The 25,800-nt window shown below is 41.9% G+C and overlaps 1 protein-coding gene across 2 annotated transcripts; it reads right to left on the bottom strand.

The window, feature by feature from the left end:
• Nucleotides 1-67: 67 nt before the first annotated feature.
• RDH11 (retinol dehydrogenase 11) lies at nt 68-18,359 on the bottom strand. Of its 2 annotated transcripts, XM_047079462.1 has the most exons (7): nt 18,254-18,359; nt 15,648-15,766; nt 15,147-15,302; nt 13,707-13,811; nt 12,940-13,149; nt 9,472-9,661; nt 68-1,953 (listed from the first exon to the last, which is right to left on the bottom strand). In XM_047079462.1, exons 1-7 carry the CDS (start codon nt 18,319-18,321, stop codon nt 1,851-1,853), a joined length of 951 nt encoding a protein of 316 aa, XP_046935418.1. In that variant the 5' UTR covers nt 18,322-18,359; the 3' UTR covers nt 68-1,850. The 2 variants fall into 2 exon arrangements, with proteins under 2 accessions (XP_046935418.1, XP_046935419.1); XM_047079463.1 differs by lacking the exon at nt 13,707-13,811.
• Between the last annotated feature and the right edge of the window lie 7,441 nt (nt 18,360-25,800).

The raw sequence follows: 25,800 nt of genomic DNA, 5'->3' as shown, positions 1-25,800 counted from the left end.
CTTTCATTTAATTGTTTTCTTTCATTGACTCTAATTCTTACAGCTTTTATTTAGGTAAGTAAAAACATTACAAATAATAAAAATTTTTTATTTGTCATTGATAGTTCAACATAAATTAAGTAAAATATTAGTTATGCTACTTAACTATTACAAATTTCCAATTTTTCCATAAAATGACCATTTTTAAATATATAGCTTGATGGTCAAAACACGTTCAACAAAAGAATATGCATTTACAAATATGAGAAGACTGTGGTCCCATAACTCTTTACCCCACCAAAGTGAATATGTAATTGTCAGTCCAAGAAAATCAAAGTCTATTAGAATAACATATTCTAAACAAGTGATAAGAACATTATTATTCCTCCAATTTCCTTTGGCAGCATTACTTTTGATAAAAGCTCTCCAAATTAAATGTCGATTTTTAGCAAATAGACATTTTAATCATGTTAAGATAATGTAAAGAAATGCCCTGAAAGATTACTATAGTGACTGTAAATTACCAATATCCGTCCTTAAGATAATTTTGCTGAATAAAGAATTGAGGGGGGGGTTATTTTGGGACTTTTTCTGCCACATTGGTTGATTGGTGCTTATGAAGACAGTACAGTGTCAGTCTTGCTCACTCAGGTGCTCACCCTCAATTCTTCCAGTTACATATTACCATCTTTAGTTTAGTTTTTTTTTTTTGTTTTTTTTTTTTTAAGTCCTTAACTAGTCCCTTTACTGCATGCATTATCTTCCAGGATTTTTCTGTTTTAGACTTCTTCCCTGCTACCCATGTGCTTCTGGGTAAGTAGTTAACCATATATACAGAGTTGACTTCCCTTTGCTGGTCTACTCATTTGTATCAAAGACTGGATGACACTGTTTGCTCCATCTTTGAACATTTGCCTCCACCAGGGTCCAGTTTAATACTCTTCCTTTGTAGTTATTTTGAATTCTGTGAAAATAAGCCCCACTGTGTGACTACAGAAGAACACAAAGATAAACTCAGTGACAATCACCAAATAGCCTTTTCCTTCTTCTGGTTTTCTAAGAGAAACTAAGACATAAAAAGGCCTCCATCGGTCTGGGGTCACTAACTAAAGTCAGGTAGATGGTCTATCTTCCCATACTGCCCCTTTCTTTACCCACTTGCTGGTCTGAGAAACAGTAAGAAAATGATAGTTTAAGCTTGATTTTTATTTCTGCCATCCTCCAAACCCCACAAACTTCTTAGAAAAGGAAGCTCTTCTCTGTGGTCTAGATGTTGGAAAGTGTTTTAATAGCAGTGGCTTTAGGTTGTCAAGAGATAAAGCCATGCCATAATCCAGATTCAGTTAAGAGTTTCCGGAAATAATTCAGATGTTAGCATATGATGGTTTTCTTAACAGTTGAGGGATGAGTCCTGCTCTTGAGTCTAGCCACTGTGACTCAGAGTTCGGCTGAGGCTGCAGTGTGGCCCTCTTGAAATGAAGGTTGGATGGTGGTTGGGAGGAACTATATTGTGAACAAAGAGGGTAGAAACTAATCCAAATTACCATAAATTGACCTTGCCATAGCTAAGATTCTCCTAGGTAGTAGGTTTCAGATGGCAGATATCAGCTCGCAGGTCATCTGAGGATCTTATCGTCTGATACCTCTTGCAACTGACAGTAATAAGGGCAAACTAAATCTGGAGTAAATGCAAGGTGTTTTGATGAATCTGGCAATGTACACTGTGCTTTTGTCAGACATCAAGCAGGAAAGGCTGGAAGACTTGTTTTCTTTGTACTGACGATGTTGGTTACCATGAAGGAGAATCATTTTGGCAGGGAGTACTGAGTAGTCTGCTATAGGTTTCTCTTGAGTCCAACTGCTACCACCTGTCAGTCCATGGGGATGCCCAGCAGGTCACAACTGACATCCCATAGCCGTCTTGCTATTGTCTCATTCCGAGCCTGGGCAGAGACCCATGCCACACTGCAGTCACTGGAAATGAAAGAGAGAGGCTTAAAACACAGAGTTTAAGAATGGAATCTGTTCTCTGCCTGGAACAAGGAATGTGACAGAAAAACAACCCAGGGATGACATGCCCTCTATACACTTCATAGGGCCAGTCTTTGTCTTACCTCTTCATTCTCCAATTCTTACCCCAGGAAAAATGTAATTACCATTTAGATCTCCTCACTAGACTACCTCTGATGAGAATGCTCTGTTTGATATGTAATGCATAGCAGTAAGTCTTTATATTCTGCTCTGTGTGTGTGTGTGTGTGTGTAAATGTTTATTTATTTTGAGAGAGAGAGAATCCCAATCAGTCTCCACATCACCAGCACAGAGCCCAATGCAGGACTTGAACCCATGAACTATGAGATCATGACCTGAGCTGAAATCAAGAGCCAGATGTTCAACCAACTGAACCACCCAGGTGCCCCTATATGTATATATTTAACTATAATATCTGTGTCTGCCTGATACCTGTGTATGTCTAGCTTGTTCACACAGGACCTTGTATAGTGTCATGTTGCTGAGATTACATTGGTTACATACAGATGCTTGGAGTGGGGGAAAAAAACACCCCCAAAACTTATGATTTCTAGTCTACCAGCAATTATAACAGTTTTTATTTATTTTTTTATTTAAAAAAAAATTTTTTTTTTTTAACGTTTATTTATTTTTGAGACAGAGACAGAGCATGAACGGGGGAGGGGCAGAGAGAGAGGGAGACACAGAATTGGAAACAGGCTCCAGGCTCTGAGCCATCAGCCCAGAGCCTGACGCGGGGCTCGAACTCACGGACCGCGAGATCGTGACCTGAGCTGAAGTCAGACGCTTAACCGACTGCGCCACCCAGGCGCCCCAACAGTTTTTAAATAACAAGTCAAGCTGGCTTCATAAACAATGAAGACAGAAGATGATAGCATAAAAGAAATGTAACAATAAGGTAGTAAGTGTTTCATATACCTTCTCTTCATTGCTGTAATCCCAATTATTTTAAGTCCCCATTAAATACAGGAGAGAGACAGGGTGCCTGGGTGGCTCAGTGGGTTAAGCATCTGACTCTCGATATTGGCTCAGGTCATGATCTCACAGTTGTGGGATTGAGCCCCACACTGGGCTCCACACTCAGCATGGAACCTGCTTAAGATTCTCTCTCCCTCTCTCTGCCCCTCTCGCCCACTCGCACTCTCTCTCAAAATAAATAAACATCTAAAAAAACAAATGCAGGAGGGGTATTCAAACTCTGCACTTATCAGAAATTTTCTCAAAGACTTTTACTCATTTAAAAAAAATTTTTTTAATTTGTTAATGTTTATTTCTTTTTGACAGAGAGGCAGAGCATGAGTGGGGGAGGGGGAGACAGACACACACAGAATTCGAAGCAGGCTCCAGGCTCCGAGCTGTCAGCACAGAGCCTGACCCAGGGCTCGAACCTACGAGCCATGAGATCATGACCTGAGCTGAAGTCGGATGCTTAACCAACTGAGCCACCCATGTGCCCCTTAAAAAAATTTTTTTAACGTTTATTTATTTTTTGAGAGAGAGAGAGAGACAGAGACAGAGCACAAGTGGGGGGAGGGGCGGAGAGAGAGGGAGACACAGAATCTGAAGCAGGCTCCAGGCTCTGAGCTGTCGGCACAGAGTCTAATGCAGGGCTCAGACCCGCACCAGGACATCATGACCTCCGGTGAAGTTGGACGCTTAACCAGCTGAGCTATCCAGGTGCCCCCTTTTACTTATTTTTATATTTGCTGCATCTAGTACACAGCAGGCATTCAATAAAGTGATTGAGTAAATGAACTGCAATCTTTTAAGGTACATAAGAAGCAATTTTTAAAATACTATTTTAAGAAAACTGCTTCCAGGACATTCTAAGCAAATTCTGAAGATGAAAAGGAAACTTGGCAAGTCTGAAATAAGTACATGAAGCAAACTCCTAACACTACATCCATTAAGACACTGCTAATCAAAGAGTGGGTTATGGACTAGCAGGAGTCATCATCTGGAAGCTTGTTAGCAATGCCAATTGTCCGGCCCCATCCAAACCTGCTGAATCAGAACAGGGTTGAGGCCCAGTTATCTGTTTTCAGCCACTTCCTCCAAAACACATAGAATTTTGAGAAACACCACTTAAAGATATCTTCGAATTTACAAAACAAGGCTTCTTAGTACTTCTGTTTAAGGGAACTCACCAGCATGACCAGTACAACCTGTCACTGCTGAGTAAAAAGACCATCACCGAGAACCAAAAGGCTTTGTATGACTCTCTCAGTTGGCCTCTGTAAGCCTCTGTAGCCTCTATGTATACCTGACGTTCTCTGCAAGGTTACAATGAAGAGCAAATGACACATGCAATGGACACAATGGAAAGTGCTGTGTGTCATAAGCTATGACATGCTGTAAAATGTATTCAAATACCACAGTAAAAGCTACTTAAGTGTTGGGGCACCTGGGTGGCTTAGTCCGTTAAGCGTCCGACTTCAGCTCAGGTCATGATCTTATGGTTCGTGGGTTCAAGCCCCATGTGGGGCTCTTCCTGCCAGTGCGGAGCCTGGAGCCTGCTTTAGATTCTGTGTCTTCCCCTCTCTCTCTCTCTGCCTCTCCCCTACTCACACTCTTTCTCTTTGTCTCTCAAGGGTGAATAAACATTTAAAAAATTAAAAAAAAAAAAGCTACTTAAGTGTGGTTATGCATCAGCATGGTCATGGTGCTGATATTTCCAGTAGGATTTTGGGTAGTATCAACCAGTATATGTAAAAAGACCTATATCAAAACTTAATACAAAGACTATTCTACTGGCATAAGGACAGACATAGAAATGAATAGAAAAGGGGCACGTGGGTGGCTCAGTTGGTTAAGCATCCTACTTCGGCTCAGGTCATGATCTCACAATTTATGAGTTCAGGCCCTGCATCGGGCTCTGTGCTGTCAGTTCAGAGACTGGAGCTTGCTTCAGATTCTGTGTCTCCCTCTCTCTCTGCTCCTCCCCCACTCATGCTGTCTCTGTCTCTCAAAAAATGAATAAACGTTAAAAAATTTTTTAAGAAATGAATAGAAAAAATAAAAAAAGTATAGAAGTACTCTTACATTTATGGTCAACTGATTTTTGATAAATCTGTTATGGACTGAATTATGTCCCCCCAAATCCATGTTGAATCCCTAAATCCCCAAGGTGACTATATTTGGAGGAAGGGCTTTTAAGGAGATAATTAAGGTTAAATAGGGTCAAAAAGGTATGGCTCCAATTCAATAGGACTAGTGTCCTTATAAGAGGAGACACCAGGAATGTGCACACACAGAGTAAAAACCATCTGAGGACACATCAAGAAGGCAGCCCAGTGCAAGCCAGGAAGAAACCAGAAATCAATCTTGTTGGCACCTTGATCTTGAACTGTAAGAAAACTGTTTTCCTCCAGAACTGTAAGAAAATAAATTTCTGGTATTCTGCTATTGCAGCCCAAGGAATTTGAATATAGCTACCAAGAAAATTCAATGGGAAAAGAATAATCTTTTCAACAAACAGTTCTTGGAAAACCGGATATCCACATTCAAAATGAAACAGGAACCTACCCCCATGCCATATATAAAAATTAAATGAATCATAGACTGAAATGTAATGCTCAAATTATAAAACTGTTAGAAGAAAACATAGTAATAACTCTTTGTGCCCCTCAATTAGGCAATGGTTTCTTAGGACAACAAAAGCACAAGTGACAAAAGAAAAAAGTCAATAAATTAGACTTCCTCAAAAACTTCTCTGCTTCAAAAGACACCATAAAGAAAGTAAAAAGACAAACCAAAGAGTGGAAGAAAATATTGGTAAATCACACATCTGACAAGGGACTTGCATCCAGACTATATAAAGAATCATTACAATTAAACAATAAAAAGACAATAATCCATTTTGAAATTGGGCAAAGGATATGAATAGACATTTCTCCAACAAAGATAAACAAATATGAGCACATGAAAAGATGCTTAACATCACTAGCAAGAAAATGCAAATGAAAACCATAATGAGAAAAACTAGAAGAACATAAATAGAAAAATTACTTCATATTTATTATAATGGCTAAAACAAAGGACAGAGGGGCGCTTGGGTGGCTCAGTTGGTTAATTAAGTGTCTGACTTTGGCTCGGGTCATGATCTCAAGGTTCATGAGTTTGGGCCCCGCGTTGGGCTTTGTGCTGACAGTTAGCCTGGAGCCTTCTTCAGATTCTGTGTCTCCATCTCTCTCTGCCCTCCCCCACTCACACTCTGTCTCACTCTCTCACTGCAAGGGCAGTGTATGAGGGAGAAACTGGAACCCTCGTACACTACTGATGGCAACACGAAATGCTGCAGCCACTTTGGAAAACACCCTGACAATTCCTCAACAGTTAAACATGGAGTTAACATGACCCATATTCCAGTGGGATTCCATTTCTAGGTATATAAACCAAGAAAAATGTCCATACAAAAATCTGGACATGAATATTCATAGCATCATTATTCAATTAAAAAAAGTGACAACCCAAATGCCCACCAACTAATGAAGGGATAAATAAATGTGGAACATCCACAAAATGAAATATTATTTGGCAATAAATAGGAATGATGTACTGATACATGCTTTGGCATGGATGACCTTGAACACATTTTGCAAAGTGAGAAAGAAGCCAGTCACAAAAGGCCACATATTATATGATTCTATTTATTTATTTATTTATTTTATTTTTTTTTTTTTTTAATTTTTTTTTTCTTTTCCAACGTTTTATTTATTCTTGGGACAGAGAGAGACAGAGCATGAACGGGGGAGGGGCAGAGAAAGAGGGAGACACAGAATCGGAAACAGGCTCCAGGCTCTGAGCCATCAGCCCAGAGCCTGACGCGGGGCTCGAACTCCCGGACCGCGAGATCGTGACCTGGCTGAAGTCGGACGCTTAACCGACTGCGCCACCCAGGCGCCCCATATGATTCTATTTATATGAAACATCCAGTACAGGCAAATCCATAGAGACAAAAGTAGGTTTGTGGTTTCAGTCAGGAAGAAAAACTAGTGCAAAGTTTCTAATGTTTCAGTCAAGACAGACTTAAGTTCATTTCTTGATAGTGGTCAACACAGCTGCTGTTGGATCTTCAAAATGCTTACAATTGAGAATCCTTGGCACTGGAAAGGCTCTTCAAAAGCCAGTTAAATATTTACTAAGTCATGAATTTGAGGCCGGCTTTCTTTAGATTACTCAGTCAAAACCTTAAAATTTCCAGGGAAGAATCTGGTCATTCATGGAAAATCATTCTAATGTATAAAACCATATAAATTTATCTTCCTGACTTTCAGACCCACATTTCCAACTATCTGCTATACATTTCTACTCCATGACTTATGGATATACACTCAACATGTATAAGGCCAGGTGTATTATAGAGGGCAACTGATCCATTCCACATTCTTTTGGCAACAGCAATCTGATTCCTTTCTGTAAAATTACCTCTTTCCCACAGTTTGGAGAGCCCATTAATCAAGTGCTGGTCTTCTCCTAACCAAGGGAGTGAGGATGTGAGGATGGAAGACCTAGTGCTTCCTTGCTAGAGAGCGGATGGTGAGCAACAAAACAAAGACTAAAGATAGTTGGCATATACTTGTTCTAGCAACAGTGCCCTGGCCAGTTGACTGGCCACTGTGTGTGTTCTAAGCCTGGCTCTTCAGTCTGCTCTTTGGACCTAGGAGAACCCCCATATTCTAATAAATTCCCTTCTTGCTTAAGTTAGCTTGAGTCTGTTTCCACTGCTTTGCAATCAGAGAACCCTAAGCTATACACATTATATTTCCATTTCTGCTGTCTCAGTTAATGTCATCATCAACCTCATAGTAAGTCAGGCTTGATCCCCAGGTCACCAACTCCTCCCCGACCTCTCATTCAATTATTCATCAAGTGGTAAAGATTCTGCCTCTTCAGGGCCTCTCTCTCTTAATCATTCTTTGCATTCCAACTGTCATTACCCTAAATCAGGAACTCATTATCTCTCACTTGGATTATTTATCCATTCATTAAACAAAGTCAGCAGGGATGTTTCTCTGAAGCACAGAGCAGATTATTTCTCTTTCTACTGAAACAACTTCTGTGGCTCCTCTTCAGGTCTGGCATTATGGGCCTTTCATGATCTATCTACCTTTCTTTCCAATTTTAATTTATTTGCAGCCATTTCTCTAAAAGTGCAAGTTATTTCCACATAATCTTGAAGAGGAGGTAAAAACATGCTAAAATTTCAATCTTATGTGATGTCTGAGACAAGTTTCAAAATAACATGAGAGGAGGGGTGCCTGGGTAGCTCATTTGGTTAAGTGTCCGACTTAAAGTCAGGTCACGGTCTCACGGTCTGTGGGTCTGAGCCCTGTGCCAGGCTCTGTGCCAACAGCTCAGAGCCTGGAGCCTGCTTCAGATTCTGTGTCTCCCTCTCTCTCTGACGCTCCCCTGCTTGTGCTCTGTCTCTCTCTCAAAAATAAATAAACATTAAAAAAATAATAACATGAGAGGAAAAAAATATGTGAAGGGCTGGTGGATGGGATGGGAGAATACTAGCTATGGCTTAATGGTTGTTGAGGCTGTACTGTGGGATTCAACATGCTATTTTACCTACAACTCTGTATGTTCAAAACCCTCTACAATAAAAAGTTTTAAAAATCTTCACTTATTCAAGAACAGAGTCCATTGATACTATTTTAGTCCTGAAGACAATAGAAAAATACAAATTCTTTTTAATGTAAACAAAACAAAACAAAACAAAACAAGGAGTCCAAAAAGGAACAAAGAAAATTGGATGGACATAAGAAAAAGTAGGAAGAAAAGAAACAACCATATTAATAAAAGATGGCATGGAGAAAATCAAACCTACAAGTACCACGAAAAATGTGAATGAGTCAGTCCCCCTCTTAAAGGTAACAACCCTAGTCAAAAGACAAAAGCTGGGGCACCTGGGTGGCTCAGTTAGTTAAGCGTCCGACTTTGGCTCAGGTCATGATCTCATGGTTCGTGAGTTCAAGCCCTGCATCAGGCTATTTGTTATCAGCACAGAGCCCACTTTGGATCCTCTGTCCCCCTCTCTCTCTGCACCTCCCCTGCTTGTGTACTCTTTCTCTCTCTCAAAAATAAACATTAAAAAAAAGAAGAGGGGGTGCCTGGGTGGCTCAGTTGGTTAAGCATCTGACTCTTGGTTTTAGCTCAGGTCATGATCTCATGGTTTGTGAGTTTGAGCCCCACATTGGGCTCTGCGCTGACAGTATGGAGCCTGCTTGGGATTCTCTGCCTCCCCACCCCCCTGCCTCTCCTCCACTTGATCTCTATCTCTCTTTCTAGCTCTCTCAAAAAAATAAATAAATAAACTTAAAAAAAAATGCAAAAGATGTTGTTTAAAAAACAACAAAAAAAGCTATGTTGCACAATGTACTTTATAAGAAGAGTACAAATCCAAATTATTTCCTTTGAGCAATGAAACCCCGTCTTCAAAAACAGATATATTCATACCTGAAATGATGCCCATTTAGAATCTCAAGACCTTCCGTTATGGCACAGTACAGGCTGGTCTGGGCTCCCTGTTTAGGGGTCTTGATGAAGAAGGAGAAAAGCCACCACATCCACTTCATGAAAGGGGAGTGCCGAACCAATTCAGAGTTGACTGTGCCAGGGTGTACAGAATACGTCGTAACGCCAGAGCCTAATGGGGGTGCCGTTTGGAGAGAGGAAGACAGGACTTGATATTGCCACATGGCCGAAGAGAGCGGAGGATACGAATAAACATTTGACCCCATGAAGACTCCCTTCCCCCAACAGCATTACAAGCATTCCTCACAGTAATTTATATCTCCCCATCTCACAGGTTAAGATTTAAGCTCAAAGAGGTTACTAACTGTTAGCAAACAGTAGAGCCAGGACTCAACCTATTAGTAGCACTTGACACTACTGACTACTTCTTTCTCAAAGCTGCCTTTTTATTGGCTTCCATGACCCCACACTCCTGATTTTCCTATCCTTTCTCGCTGCTTCCTCTTAGTTTCCTGGGCCAGTTCATCATCTTCTCCTCAAACTTCAAATGTTGGAGTTCTCATGGCTTGCTAAAATCCCTCTCTATAACTTTATGGTATGCACATTTTTTGGTACATTATACTCCTTTGAACTCTTAACTGACTACGAGAGGCAGTGTAATGTAGTGGTTCAGGGCATGAACTTTGTGGGCAGACCGCCCAGTTTCAAATCCTAGCTTTACCACTCATTAGCTGTGTGACCTTGAGCAAGCGCCTGATGTTGTGACTCAGTTTCCTCTTAAAATGGGGATAATCCTAATACCTGCACCTCACAAGGTTGTTCTGAGGATTTTTTTTTTTAATATATGAAATTTATTGTCAAATTGGTTTCCATACAACACCCAGTGCTCATCCCAAAAGGTGCCCTCCTCAATACCCATCACCCACCCTCTCCTCCCTCCCACCCCCCATCAACCCTCAGTTGGTTGTTCTGAGGATTAAATGAGTTCATATGTACAAGAGGCTAGAACAGTATCTGGTGCATGGTAAGTGCTAAATGACACTTATGTATGGCTATGTCAAAGAGGTTTCCAAATTTTTATTGATTTTAGAAAGATAATATGAACACCTATACATATACTGCTTATTACCTAATCTCCCTGGTACACGTGAGATTTTGTTGCCAAATGAGCTTTGGTGTCAAGCTTCTGAAAAAATGGAATTTTCATGTCTTTGTGGATTTCATAATTGCAGACGAAGGACTGTGGATATATATTATTTCCAACTTGACATCTACTCTAGATGACCCATAGTAATGCAGACACATAGGTCCTCAATTAACTTCATACTTTTTAAGGCCAAACCTGGATCTCGCAGTGTTTCCTAACTCCCGACCAGGCAGGCCCACAGAGCAGCAGTTCTTGATGATTCCCCACGTTACCATGTTCAACAAGCTTTAGGGTTTTCCCATCCTAGATATCTCTTAGGAGTGTCCACTACCCTCCATCTCTACCACTGTAGTCCAAGCTACTGTCATCAATCACCTAGACTATAGAAATCACTTGCTGTACACAGCCCTGCCCCCATTTTAAAGGGTTTCCACTGCTCTTACACCAAAATCTTTACCATAGCCTCTAAGGATTCTGCCCCTGTCGACTTCACCAGTCTCAGGTCAGATTTCTCTTCCTCTTGCTTTCTTCATTTTAACCACAGAAGCCTCTCAATTTCTCAACCTGAGCCAAGACTTTTGTGCATTCTCTTTCTTCTGCCTGGAATGTTCCTCAACCTCCTCAGATGCCTCATTCCACCTGCTCTGTAACCCATTTAATTTCTAATCATCTTATATAAAGGCTTAGCTTGCAACTCATTTCTTTAGAGAAATCCCTGATCCCTTAGACTGAATAAGCACCCACCCCAATCCATTATAGGTCCTTATACTTCCCCTTTCATAGTATTTACAATTATAATTAAACAACAACAAAAAGGAAACATTCCAGATGTTGTTAAGGAAATTAATAAATAAACGGAGGCTCATCTATACGGTGAAATATAATGCAGCCCACAAAAGGAATGGGGTAAATCTGTATGTACAACACGGAAAGATCTCCAAAATATTGTGTTGGAATTTCAGTTCCTTATATATGATGTACACATATATAAATGTATAAAAAATGATTGACAGGTGCACATCAAGTTGTTAACAGTAGTTCCTTGAGGGGAGAAAGGAGAAGGGAGAAAGTGGGGATTAAGTAAAGGGTTTTTTTCACTTTTAGCTCTATATTATTGGAACTTATTACAAAGAGAATTATTCATGTATTCCTAGACTGATTTTACATGTGATAATGTATAAATACTTGTTTATTATCTCCCTCCCCCAGTGGATCTAAACCAAATCAAAGAAGGGACTGTATGTGTATCAGGCACCACTCCATCTCCAAGCTCTGAATCAGTGCATAGAAGAGGATGGATACTGAATACTTGACTGCTGAATGGATGAATGAATGACTCCTCTGTTATGCCCAGGTTGCCTTCATTGCACCACAGCTGTCTCCCACCTAATCCTCACATCTCTCAGGCTTCCTCACTTGTGTATCCTCTGCTTTTATCGGATCCTCATGGCTGGGCCTATCTCTCCACCTCAAGGGCACCCTACCTCCCCTACCAACCCTTTGGATAGTTTTCACCATCCAGTTACTCTGATCCATCCTGAGCTGATAAACAATGTCACGTCCTGGGCATAGACTGGGCATATGAAGTGAGCTGACCACAGCTTCCTTCCCCCACATTGCTGTCCACACAATTTGATGATCCTGTCCCAACAATGGGGCTTCTATGTCTGACTTCTCGAGCCAGAATTCTGCCTGCCTCAACTCCTAAGTAACTCCAGCTGTCCACCCTGGATTACCTTTCTTTTTCTTGAAAATTCAGAGTGGACAGTGCTAAGGACCTCTGTGTATTTGTGATTGGAGAATTCCCTCTTCAAGCATGCATTTCTCTTACTTAACCTTTTGCTGTTAGGGGGCAACATTCCCCCCCCCCCATTGTCCTAGCACCTGTTTTATCCTAATGGTTGTATCTAGTGCCAGTTCAGGTCCCTCCCTTCTATCTAGTCTCATTATGAGTAAAAAACCTTGCTTGCTCATGAGACCTGACTTAATAAGGACAATAACCTATAAAATAATCCCATTTTACTTATGAGGAAATAAGTCCTGAAAAGTTAAGTAGCTTGCTACAGGTCACACGGCTGATAAGTACTAAAGCTAAGCCTTATGACTCAAAGTCAGAATTTCCCCATCTCCTGCCAGCCACCTCCAATATTCAGTTTTGGGCTACTTACTAAAATAATACCCAGTTATAGTCATGAAAGCAGGTTTTATCCAGGGGATAGGCTCCCGAAAACAGAATGTATTCCTGTGGCTTTTTGCTACTTCCCATTGACTTATATCTCTATATTCATTTCTTCTAAGCCTACCTTTGAGCCTCCGGGCCAGTTCCTGGGTGAAGAGAATGTTGGCTAACTTGCTGTGACAGTAGGCCAGACCTGCATTATAGAATTTCTCACCCTGCAGGTTATGGAAGTGGATCCTCCCCAGGTGATGCGCTAGGGAAGACACATTCACTACCCTTGATGGGGCTGATTCCTTCAGCTTCTCTAGCAACAGATGGGTCAGGAGGAAGTGACCTACAAGAAAAACTAGAATTAATACAGTTCAAGGCCAATGTCAGGGTTAAGGGAGTTGTGGCGAGCTCTGCAGAGAATTCAGGAATAAGGCTTTTTGCCTCATTAATTCATTATCAACTACAGAACAAACTCAGTGAGGGTTTAGGAAAATAGGACAGCCATCCATCCATGAGGGGGATCTGGAACATGTGAATATGAAGTCCTGTCTTCTTCCAACTTTGATTAATATCACTCTTTAAGAGCAGGCAGCCTCTACCTAATGTTCGCCGTGAGGATCACTACAAAGAAAGCAACACAGTCCTCAGTCCAATTAGGCTGTTAAAAATGCCCCAAAGTAAATTGAATCCAAATCACAGATTAAAAAGTTGGTGTAGCCTCAAGTGGGCCTCAAGTTTATCCCTGGGCTTTCAGGCAGAACCATAATATTCGCTATTCACTTATGGTCTTTTAGGGCCCAGTGTCCAATTGCATCACAAGGACAGCTCAATCTGACCCCTAAGTTTGCCAAGGAGAACTTTAGGTTTCCTCCAGTTTTGTGATGAGGCCAGATTTCTTACCCAAGTGGTTGACTCCCATGTGCATCTCAAAGCCATCTGCTGTCTTAGAGTAGGGACACATCATCACTCCTGCATTGTTGATCAAAATGTGAAGATGCTTTTCCTCTGCAGGGAAGAGATGTAGTGTGGAAGCAGCCAGCCACAGCGGTGACACCTAAGAAGTCTGCCTTAGAAACGGGGACCCACGGCTTCAATCTTTCCTCCATTTCCCCTTCAGATGTATTTTGTATTGTTTTTCATTATTTAAGACTGTAGTTGAATCCTACATACTTTTAGCACAGAGCAAAATTCCATCTTATACAACCAAGTGGCCTTTACGATCTTTCCAATTAAGGAGCTACTTACTCATTGCTTTTGAAAAAGTGTTCTGCCCAGCTCTCCTAATAGAAAGACTTCCCGGGCTGAATGGGAAGAATCCAAGCAGGAGAAAAAAGGATGTTCTGTATGTACCCCTGATACTGGAGAACTCCAAAAGGCACCAAAAGAAATACTGGTTTCACCTCTTTGTTACATATGACAACTCTTTCTCCTGGTTTATTTTCTCACGTGGTTTTTAATTTCTAACTATAAGCTCATATCAGCAGAAGCTGTTTACTTAGGGAGGCCAAGATCCCTGTATTATGAGGGGATATGCCTACAGACTACTCTTGGATTTGATTAGCTCAAGATTCTTACATCATTTGGTGATGTAATAAATTCTCCCCCATAGATGATGCCAACTTGAGGTTCTAATATCTTACAGATGACTCTCTAACCATCTATGTCCTGAAGAGAAGATGAGCTTTTTTGTCATGCCTTAGAGCTGGTGGCGAGGGTTTTTTTTATGCCTCTTTATCATGGACAAGATGGCTTTTTGTGAGTCCCAACCTTATGTGAAGCCTGAGATACAGCTCCCCAGCTCTCAGGCCCTGAGGCCTTATCTTCTGTCCCTGTATGAGTGTTTAGACTCCAGACCCTAAAGCTCATATTGAGTTCAGATACTTCCATGAGATTTTTGGCTTTAGTTCTTATGCATTACTAGGACTTTTTTTTTTTTTTTTTAATGTTTACCTATTTATTTTGAGAGAGACAAAGAGAGAATGGGAAGGAGCAGAGACAGAGAATCCCAAGCAGGCTCCATGCTGTCAGTGCAGAACCTAATGCGGGGCTCAATCCCATGAACTACAAGATCATGACCAGAGCTGAAATCCAGAGTCGGACGCTTAACTGACTGAGCCACCCAGGTGCCTTGCATGCTATGACTTTTTAAATTCATTTTTTTAAATTTCTGCCTCTTGAGGATTCCCCTTTGTTACTAAGGAGTCAGCTATGAATGAAAGTTTTTGATTATAAACGATCTAGTATTTCTACGTATTAAAGAGGGAGAAGGACCTTTTCCTTTAGCTAAGTCTGCTATGTTGATTGCAAGACCAAAAACATAATCTCTGGTTCAACACTTACCTGCTAAGAAATCTTTAGCAAAGGCTCGAATAGATTTAATATCAGCCAAGTCCAATTCCCGCACCAACACCTGTTGGTTCCCTGTCATGGTCTGGATCTCTCTGGCCACCAATTCCCCCTTTTGGATATCCCGGCACGCTAAATACACGCGGGCTCCTGTCAATCAACATATAAAAGAGACAAACTGTCAGCTCTGCTTTGGAGTGGACATTACAGACCTATAGACTTATGAATGTAATTTTCTACTTTTTTTTTTTTAATCGGAATTTTACCCCTACTTCACGACAGAGGTATCTGGTGAGCAAATCAAAAAGGAAAAATAAATAATATTCATTAAGTATCCATTATATGCAGAGCATTATACTAGGTTGAGACCAGTGAATCTGTGGGACACTTGGAAGGTTCTTGAATTCCAAGATTAGAAGGAAATAGTGAGCATGGTCATCCTTGTGAGGGATAAAATGGCAGTAGCAGGAGGGAATTAGAAGCAGATGATCTTGCCTCTTTGAGCCAGCTCTTTGGCTGTCTCCTTTCCAATGCCTGTGTTGGCTCCAGTGACCACAGCCACCTTCCCAGGAAGCTGGACAGTTGATGTACACACCCCACTAGACAGCATTTTCCTGTAGAGAGGGAGGGAGAGTTCATCAGTTCTTCATTCTCCTTGCCCTGGCCAGAGGTTCCTGCAACCCCCATGTCTTCTAATCCCAAGGCTAAGGTTTATTTTGGTTCTTTCTAGTACTGTCCCTTTACAGATTTAAGTAAGTTTGAAGAAAAATTTTCTGCTCTTGCTCAAGAACAAAATTGATTTTATTGTAATGGCAAACCTTAGAGCTGCCCCTTGCAGTATAACAACTAGATAAGTATTTGATTGTCCAGGCACCTGGCTTCAGTTTGAGCTCTTCGACAGGCTTGGGGAATCACAAGACTCAGCCTACAAGCAAGAACTGGTCCACTTAATGTAAATCTGCCCACAACTGGCACTTTATGGCCTAGAGATACATAATTCAACAAAAAAGTTAAAATTATGAAAGCCTGTCAACCTGGGGTGAAACACAGAAACAGAAACATGCATGCACACACACAATTAAAATTAAGACAAAGAAAAGACATAAATTAGGGGCGCCTGGGTGGCTCAGTCAGTTAAGCGTCTGACTTCTGCTCAGGTCATGATCTCACAGTTCGTGAGTTCCAGCCCCATGTCCGGCTCTGTGCTGACAGCTTGGAGCCTGGAGCCTGTTTCAAATTCTGTGTCTCCCTCTTTCTCTGCCCCTTCCCCACTCGCGCGCGCACTCTCTCTCTCTCTCTCTCTCAAAAATAAAAAATAAACATTAAAAAAATTTTTTTAATTATTCAAGAAAAGACATAAATCAGTACAAAGTGGAGCTGGTTGAGTGTTCTTGTTCCTAAGCACTGTGCTATCCTTCTTTTCCAAAGAAATGAATGCACAAACAGGGGTTAACAGGTCTCAAATTGTTCTTTTTCTTCTCTGCAAATCTCAAGACTCAAGTAAAAAGAATCTCTTGACCAGGAGATACAATTTTAAAGAGCATTTCAGTATTTTTCATTGGACTTGAGAACTGCAAAGCACACACTCCTAGCCACAAACGCTACCTGGTTAGTGGACACAGGCCGATAGGAAGCAAACTAACTCACCTAAGGCTATCTTCCTTCTCAGAGAAAAGCCTCCTTGCTCAGTTTCTCACATCCTTTCAGTTTTAGCTCCAGGAGCAACAACTATCAGGACCTCCACTGAACTCTTTCTTCTCCTTACCAACAGGAATGAAAGGGACAATCAACTGTGAAAAGTCTAGCTCTGGGCTAGCTCCCATGACCTAGCCAGGCGTTTGCAGATATGACCCTTGCAGCATAATCTTCCCCAGAAATCTCTCACAGAGACGTGAGCAGTATTTTCTGTTCAGGTTCAACTTTTCATCGAGATTCTATTTGGGTAAGAGAATCTTGTGGTGTAAAATGATAAAAAGCGGGGCACCGGGCTGGCTCAGTTGGTTAAGCATCTGACTTGGGCTCAGGTCATGATCCCACGGTTGGTGAGTTTGAGCCCCACGTCGGGCTCTATGCTGACAGCGTTGAGCCTGGAGCCTGCTTCAGATTCTTTGTCTCCCTCTCTCTCTCTGCCCCTCCTCTGCTCATGCTCTCTTTCTCAAAAATAAATTAAACATTAAAAAAAATTTTTAAAAAGAGATAAAAAGCGTTTTCATCTGAGTGGGAGCACGAGGTGTTCAGAAGGGAGGAAGAACTAGAAGAGGAGCAAGACTGTGGGTGGTGACCACGCCCCTCCTCCCCCCTCCCCCACCCAGAAAGGGTTGTGTCTCATCAGTCACTGGTCCACCGTCACTACTGGTGATTTACTCAGAACTAATCAGCAGGCGCCTTTGTGCAACTCTGCCGATTTTCTGTGTCACTCAGCCAGCCATTGGCTACTGTGTCACCAGGTCCAGAAAGCATTACCCCTCAAGCTGTCTCACCCCCAAACCCCAGGTTATGAGTCGTGCTCTGAAGGCAGGATACTGCTCATGACGAAACCCTTTCATTTCTTTCCTTTACAAAAAAAGCGAATCTAACAGCAACAAGAGATCAAGCAATGGGTCTGCGGATACCACGATTCCCATCGAGGAACAGTTTCAGAAAGCAAAAAGTCGAATCTCTCCATTGTACTTCAAAGGCTGGAAGCAAGAAGCCAGATAGGACTAGTCCAAGGCGTGGGAGCTAAGGGGAAAACAGTGTTGAGGTCCTCACTCCATTTTAGGTTCTAAAACCCCCCAATGCTGGAAACTTAAGTGTTGGAGGTAGCCTTGCACACGGGGTTCTCTGGAGCGGGAAGCAAAGGCTGCGGAGACGAAAAAAGGGATCGGAGAAACAAAGTGGGGTGCTGCGGCATGCAGCCCCCTCCCACCGCCCGAAGTCTCCTGTTCTCGTCCCCCGGCATCCAGGACAGCTGGACCTCCTCCGACCAACCGAACTCCGGGCCTCGACCTACTGGGGCCCCCCAGGGAGTTTTCCTTTTCCTTCTTTTGGAGAACAGAGCTTCGGTGAGGACTAACGCCACCCTGAATTCTCTCAAAAGAAGGCAATACATTTGCACAGACCTGATTTTGGGTGCAGCGATGTACAGGAAAAAGGGGAGAAGGAGGAGCAGGAGCAGGACCCCGACCATCTTGCGGGATGGCTGCTGCGGCTGCACAAGCGGAGAGAGATGCCCCAGCAAGCCTTGCCGGACTGTGGCTGCTCCTCCCAGACACGCCCTAGTCTCAGTACGACAGCCCAGGGAGCAAAGCCGTCTGGGAAATATAGTCCACAGCTTGGTCCTAAGCTTAGTGCTTCCAGCTGCTCAGAGAAGCTGACCCTTGCTCTGACACGCAAAAAGTCCTCAATCATCTAGCCTCTAGGACCTCTAGGATCGTCCAGCTCTCCCACAGCCCTCTGGCCACCAGCGTTCTCGCGAAATCTCCCCAGTCCTCTATCTCCCGGTTCCCAAGTCCAGACCGTGGTTCAGTTTTCCCCATAGTGAGGCAGTTACCGCATTGTTTCTCCTGGAGATCAAAGATTGGCGTCTGGGGAGTGTTCTAAGGCCATTTAGACAGCGGAGGATCGGTTGAGGTCTGACAGTTGGTAGGGAAATGGGGAGGTAGGAATCCTTTCGCCTTAGGGATTCCTTCATCCAATGGAGTGTAAGCAACCCGTCCCTGAAGACATTCCCAAGAGAATCACTTTATTGTGTCTATTTTGAATTATAATGCTATCATCATTTTCCTCCTGTTTGTGAATTGATAATAGAACATAGTTTTCCTGGTGACTTGGATTAGATATATTAACTCCCAGGGTAGCAATGAATTTCTCAGATTAGCACAGTTGGTTTTGCTTACTCGTGAAAATACATAATCCTATCTTGAATTAAGGCCATGAAAATTCTCTGAGAACAAACAGGTTCCCTGTTCAATTATTCCTTTCAGCTCTACCATCTGAGGCCTATATCTGGCTTCCAGGAGGTAGAGGCAGAGGATGTTTTGACAAGTCAATAATTGGGATAATTCATTTCCATTTGACTGAAAGACATGTTCCAAGATCAATTTTAATGAGTGTTTTATAGAACTTGAAGAGGAGGTTTCCTTCACACAATACAATTTTTTACTGATTTAACATTAGTTTATCTAATAATCATCAGATTTTGTCATATGCTCATTATTGTGATACGTAATATGTATACAGGTTTTTATACCTTTATTAAAAGACTTTCATGTATTTTGTTCCTTATTCATTCCATCCATTCATTTGATGAATGTTTATGGTATTCCTACAGTGTACTAGGCATTATGCTGAGGTACAGCAGGGAGCCAAGCAGAAATGACCTCTGCCCTCTCAGAGCTTATGGGCTATCAGGGAGGAACTTCTTGATTCAGGATCACCTTGAATAAATTATGATGAGGGTTATGAGGGAAAACAAGGAAAGCATAATAGCATGAAGGATCTCAACAAGGAAACAACATGAAGCAACATGAACTCATGGGAAACATGAACTCAAGCAAGGAAACAACATGATCTCATGAAGGAAACAACAAGGATCATAGCATGAAGCCTCTCCTAGTCTGGAGATCAGGAAAAGCTTCTTTGAGGAAATAACATTTGAGCTGAGGCCTGAGGGAAGGTCAGGAGCTAGTGGGCAAACAATATATAGGCAAGAGTGCTCTGGGCAGAGGGAAAAGCCCACTGGAGAGCTTAGAGTCTGAGAAAGCAGGGGCACCAGAGCAATGGAAAGCATTGGTCTAGCTGGGGCACAGGGGCCAGAGGGAGTGCTAGAAATAGTAATAATAGCCAATGCTTCAATAGTAATTATTATGTGCCAGGCCCTATCCAAGTGCTTTCTATAAATTAACTACCTTAATTCCCACAATAACTCTATGAGGTAGGACTACATTTTTTTCTATTTTACAAACCAGGATATTGAGGCAATAGCAAGGTTAAATTATCCCAGGCCATAGTGACAGAACTGGGATTCAGACTTAAGAAAGGTGTATCCAGGGTCTGTGCCCTTAACTACTAAGCCATGTTGCCCAAAGATGAGGCTGGAGACCTCCTCCCCATATGTATGTGCATTTGCACATCCATACAAAATTTGCATGAAATTTCATTCACAGAACCCAGATTAAAAACCATTGGTTAAACCCAGTAATGGAAGATGGGTAAGCAAATGAGTGGCTTAGAGAAGCGATGACAGAAAGTAGAGAGGAGGGTCTGGGGCAGCACTAACATTATGGAATAGGTAGAGGAAGATGAGCCTGAAAATGGATCGTGGAAAATGGACAGAGAGGTTGATAAGGTATTAGACTGGGTCCAATGAGATTAGAGAAACCACACAGTAATTTGAACAGGGAAAGTTTAATATAAAGAATTATGAACCATAACAGGAGATTGGAGTAATGAGGAACTGGCAAATATGGGGGTTATTAAACTTTTTCTGTAAAGAAAAATAAATATTTTAGGCTTTGGGAGCCTATGGTCTCTGTTGCAGCTACTCAGAGCTACGCTCTGTTGTAGCGTAAAAGCAGCCCTAAATGATATGTAAATGAGTGAGCATGTTCCAATAGAACTTATTTACAAAAACAAGCAGTGGGTTGTATTTAGCCCGTGGTTTGCCAACCTGTGGGTTAGGAAGAAGTAAAGAGAACTCTAAAGATTAGAAGAGCAACAAAAATACTGCTTCAGATTCTGTGTCTCCCTCTCTGCCCCTCCCCCACACATGCTCTGTCTCTCTCTGTCTCTCTCAAAAGTAAAAAAACATTTAAAAAAGAGCAATAATTTAAAATTTTAATAGCAGATGTAATAGAAATAATACAATATCATATAATTTAAAATTTTAATAGCAGATGTAATAGAAATAATACAATATCATATAAAATAGCCACCACTTGGGGCTGAAATAGCGCCCCCAAGGAAGAGACGCCTTCACTCCCAGACCTTGCTGGAGAAGGACAGGCACAGTGCACTGAATTCTGAATGCAGGAGAAGTTGCTGTGGTGCTACACTTGTGGAATTTGCTGGAAATTCAATGTGTACAGTGCCAGGGAAAGCTGTCTACAGGGAGGTGTCTCACTGAAGGAGCTCTGTTCCAAAACCCTGAAAAGGAAGCTACTGGCCACTGAGTGCCGAGAGAGAAGGTGTGTGCACCGCAAGAGGCTCGTGTTGCAGGAGCCCAGCTTGCTGCAGAAGCCTGTGCAGCTAGCAGAAAGAAGAAGCAAACCCCTTTCCTCCTGCAATGTCTCACCAGTGCCATCTATTGACAAAGTTTAACATTATGCCAGATAGCAAAGAAAAACCTATTTCAAGTGTCCATTTCCACTTTCACAGAGCAGGCAATCAGGATGAATTGGAGCTGAGAGGCTATAAATTGGTAACTGGCACGGGAAGGAATCTGGGGAATGTGGTGTAATGGAATGCATTAAAAAGTTATTTCAAGACATATCACTTAACAGCACCAAAAGCATGATCCAAAGAAGAACAAATTGATAAGTTAGACTTCATCAAAATTAAGAACTTCTGCTCTTTGGAAGATAATGAAAAGAAACCAAATATGGGGAGAAAACACTTGCAAATCACATATCTGATAAAGTATTTGTAGTCAGAATTTTTTTTTAGTCTCCAAATTCAGGATTAAGAAAATAACTCAATCTTTAAAGTTGTCAAGTGATTTGAACAGATACATCACCAAAGAAGATATGCAGATGGCAAATGAGCACACCCCAAAATGCTCAATATCATTAGTCATTAGGGATAAGCAGATGAAAACTACACTAGAATACTACCATGCATCTACTATAGTGGCTAAAATAAAAAAAGACTGACCAGACCACGTATTGATGAGAATGTGGAACAAGTGGGATTCTCATACACTGCTTTTTTTAAAAAATGTTTTATGTTTATTTATTTTTGACAGAGAGACAGAGTATGAGCAGGGGAGGGGCAGAGAGAGAGGGGGACACAGAATCAAAGCAGGCTCCAGGCTCTGAGCTGTCAGCACAGAGCCCAACGCGGGGCTTGAACCTACGAACTGTGAGATCATGACCTGAGCCAAAGTCGGACACTTAACCAACTGAGCCACCCAGGCACCCCTCATACACTGCTTTTGAGAATGTAAAATGGTACAACCATTTTGGAAAATAGTTTGTCAATTAAATATAATTTTTTAAAGTTTATTCATAGGGGCACTTGTACCCCAATGTTCATAGCAGCACTCTCAACAATAGCCAAATTATGGAAAGAGCCTAAATGTCCATCAACTGATGAATGGATAAAGAAATTGTGGTATATATACACAATGGAATACTATGTGGCAATGAGAAAGAATGAAATATGGCCTTTTGTAGCAACGTGGATGGAACTGGAGAGTGTGATGCTAAGTGAAATAAGCCATACAGAGAAAGACAGATACCATATGGTTTCACTCTTATGTGGATCCTGAGAAACTTAACAGGAACCCATGGGGGAGGGGAAGGAAAAAAAAAAAAAGAGGTTAGAGTGGGAGAGAGCCAAAGCATAAGAGACTCTTAAAAACTGAGAACAAACTGAGGGTTAATGGGGGGTGGGAGGGAGGGGCGGGTGGGTGATGGGTATTGAGGAGGGCACCTTTTGGGATGAGCACTGGGTGTTGTATGGAAACCAATTTGTCAATAAACTTCATATAAAAAAAAAAATAAAGTTTATTTATTTTGAGAGAGACAGAGAGAGTGCACGGGGAGGGGCAGAGAGAGAGAGAGAGAGAGAGAGAGAGAATCTCAAGCAGGCTTCACACTGCCAGCGCAGTGCCTAACATGGGGCTCAAACTCACGAACCATGAGATCATGACCTGAATTGAAATCAAAAGTCGGATGATCAACCGACTGAGCCACCCAGGCATTCTCCAAAATTAAATACAATTTAAACATACACCTATCATAGGACTCCTCAGTAATTTCCCAAGAGAAATGAAAGTTTATTCATACAAAGACTTGTGTGTGAATGATCATAAAAGATTTATTTGCAATAACCAAAACCAAGAAACAGCCCAAATGTCCCATCAACAGGTTGAATGGATAAACAAATGATGCTATACCCACATAATGAAATAAGTATTACTCAGATATAAGAAGGAATAGCCTTCCAACACACACAACAGCCTGAATGAATCTCCAAATAATTATGTTGAATGAGAGAAGTCAGACAACAAAGAGTGAATATTGTATGATTCCATTTATTTAAAATTCTATTAAGTGCAAAATGTGGATCATAGATTGTGGTGATGGAAAACAGATCAGTGGCTTCCTGGGGATGGGGGAAGTGGAGAGGGATGGGAAGGTTATACCAAAGAAACTGAGGAAGCTTTTGGGGGTGATGGACAGATTCATCGTTTTGACTGTGGTGAGAGTTTCATGAGTGTACACAAATGTCAAAACTCATTGAAGTGTATAATTTAAACATGTGCAGATTATTGCACGTCAATTACACCTTAATAAAGCTGTTAAAAATAGAAAGTATTCAAATGTGCCATAGTACTGAAAAGTTAAGCAAGATAAGAGCTGAAATGTGTCCACTAGATGTAGCATCATAGTCATCATTGGTGACGTTGTGGAGTACAGTTTCAGAGAAGTGGTCGGTGGGACCCTGATTGGAATAGGTTGAGGGCTGAGTAGAAAGTAAGAAAGTATTGACAACTCTATCAAGCTGGGAAGGAGAGAAGAGGTTCCTATCAGAAGGGGGAGGTGGAATGGAAGGACCATTTTTAAAGAGCACAGAGGAAAAAGTTGAATGGGGAGATAGAAGATAAGTGACAGAATGGGTCCCCAAGAAAGCAGAAGAGGATGAGATGGAGTGAAATTCATCTTAGGAGGAGAGAAAGATGTGATAAGCATGAATTCAAACAGATTTATGAGCTTGGTAGCAGAATATAAAAGAATTTTCTTTCTGATGGTCCTAATTGTGTATATGTGTATGTATGTATGTATATATGTATGTATGTATGTATATGTGTATATGTGTGTGTAGAGGCCAGGACACATGCTGAAATTGAGGGGGGTAGGCAAGAAGTTTAAGAAGAGGAGTGCACATGTGAAATAATCACTGTGGAGATTAGGTTAGTGGGGTTTAGGGAAATAAAAAAAGGATTGACGGTTTAGTTGGAGGCCCTGGGCCGTGTTGGCGGCTATGTACTTATAATGGCACCAACATGGAAGGTGATGTGATTTTTTTCGAGCAGCTCTCATCAGCCAGCTGCACAAAGCAGACAGATGGATGGTTCATCCAGAATTGAGGTTTTATTAGGCTCTTGGGACAGAAAGACAAGAGGGCCAGGAGGCCAAGGATATTGGCAAGAGAATGACTGAAGAGTGAAATCTCAATTGGAAAATTTAAGGAAGTGATGACAGGAGGGGCTATAGTGGTCTGGGGGTACTCCTGGTGCTAAAAAACCACAGTGTTGGGATTCATGCCACAAGAGAGCTAAGTGAGTAGGAGATGCTGTAGAATGGTGGGAGGTCTGAATGTAGTATGTTAGAGGTGGATGGTTCCTGGTGTGGACAGACTGAAGGTCTGGGATGAGGGAGGGGAGGAGGTTCTTGGAAATGAGGAGGTCAAGGGACCCAGGGTCCAGGAAGTTGCTGACTCATCTGACGATAATGAAGTCACTATAAACATTCGTGTTCAGGGATACCTAAGATGGCTCAGTCAGGTGAGCGTCCACCTCTTGGTTTTGGCTCAGGTCATGATCCCAGAGTGGTGAGATTGAGCTCCATGTTGGGCTCCACACTGAGCATGTAGCCTTCCTGGGATTCTCTCTCCCTCTCTCTCTCTTTCTCTCTCTCCCTCTGCCCCTTTCCCCTGCGTGCACTCTCTCTCTCAAACAAAAATTAAAACAAAAAGGGGGGGGGGGGCGCTTGAGTGGCTCAGTTGGTTAAATGTCCAACTTCAGCTCAGGTCATGATCTCAGCGTCCGTGGGTACGGGCCCCACATAAGGCTCTGTGCTTACAGCTCAGAGCCTGAGACCTGTTTCAGATTCTGTGTCTCCCTCTGTCTCTGCCCCTCCCCTGCTCACGCTCTGTCTCTGAAAAATGAATAAACCTAAAAAAATAAATAACTTAAAAAAAAAAAGAGGTAGACAGAACTAAGCTGGGAGAAGATGAAGTTTTGAAGGGCAAAAGAATTTGGAGATGGGCAGCGGCCCTAGGCCCTGAAGAGTTAACATACTGACTGCCCAGATTAGCAGGTTAGCTTGGTTAGATTCCAGCTGAGTCAAAGGCATTACTGTGCTCTAATCCAAGTTTTATCATACTGTTATAGTGAAGGCCCATCCTGGAAGGCAGTGGATTTTGTCCCCCAGGGGATAGTCGGCAATGTCTGGAGACATTTTAGTTCTCACATGGCAGTAGTAGTACTATTGGTATCTACTATTGAATGCCACAGATCCTCCAATATACAGGACAGCCTCATGAGAAAGAATTATCTGGTCTGGAATGTCAACACTGCCTGCTATAGGTAAGAATCACTGACCCATGGGGGGAAAATCAATAGAACTTACATATTAGCAGCAAACTTTTTTCCTTTCCTTTCCTTTCCTTTCCTTTCCTTTCCTTTCCTTTCCTTTCCTTTCCGTCTTTCCTTTCCATCTTT

This window comes from Lynx rufus, unplaced genomic scaffold (genome assembly GCF_022079265.1).
Source record: "Lynx rufus isolate CCGP_SWC_20201006 ecotype Redwood Valley unplaced genomic scaffold, mLynRuf1.p SCAF_17, whole genome shotgun sequence".
NCBI lineage: Eukaryota > Metazoa > Chordata > Mammalia > Carnivora > Felidae > Lynx > Lynx rufus.
This window is presented reverse-complemented; position numbering and strand designations above follow the sequence as displayed.

What these genes read in the sequence shown, in the direction of transcription:
- RDH11 (XM_047079462.1), bottom strand. Translation starts at nt 18,321, where the DNA reads ATGGTCGGGGTCCTGCTCCTGCTCCTCCTTCTCCCCTTTTTCCTGTAC. An exon ending in TGCTAAAGATTTCTTAGCAG is followed by an intron (nt 13,812 to 15,146) that starts GTAAGTGTTGAA and finishes TCTTCCCTGCAG; the next exon opens with AGGAAAAGCATCTTCACATT. An exon ending in ACTGGCCCGGAGGCTCAAAG is followed by an intron (nt 9,662 to 12,939) that starts GTAGGCTTAGAA and finishes CACCCCCATTAG; the next exon opens with GCTCTGGCGTTACGACGTAT.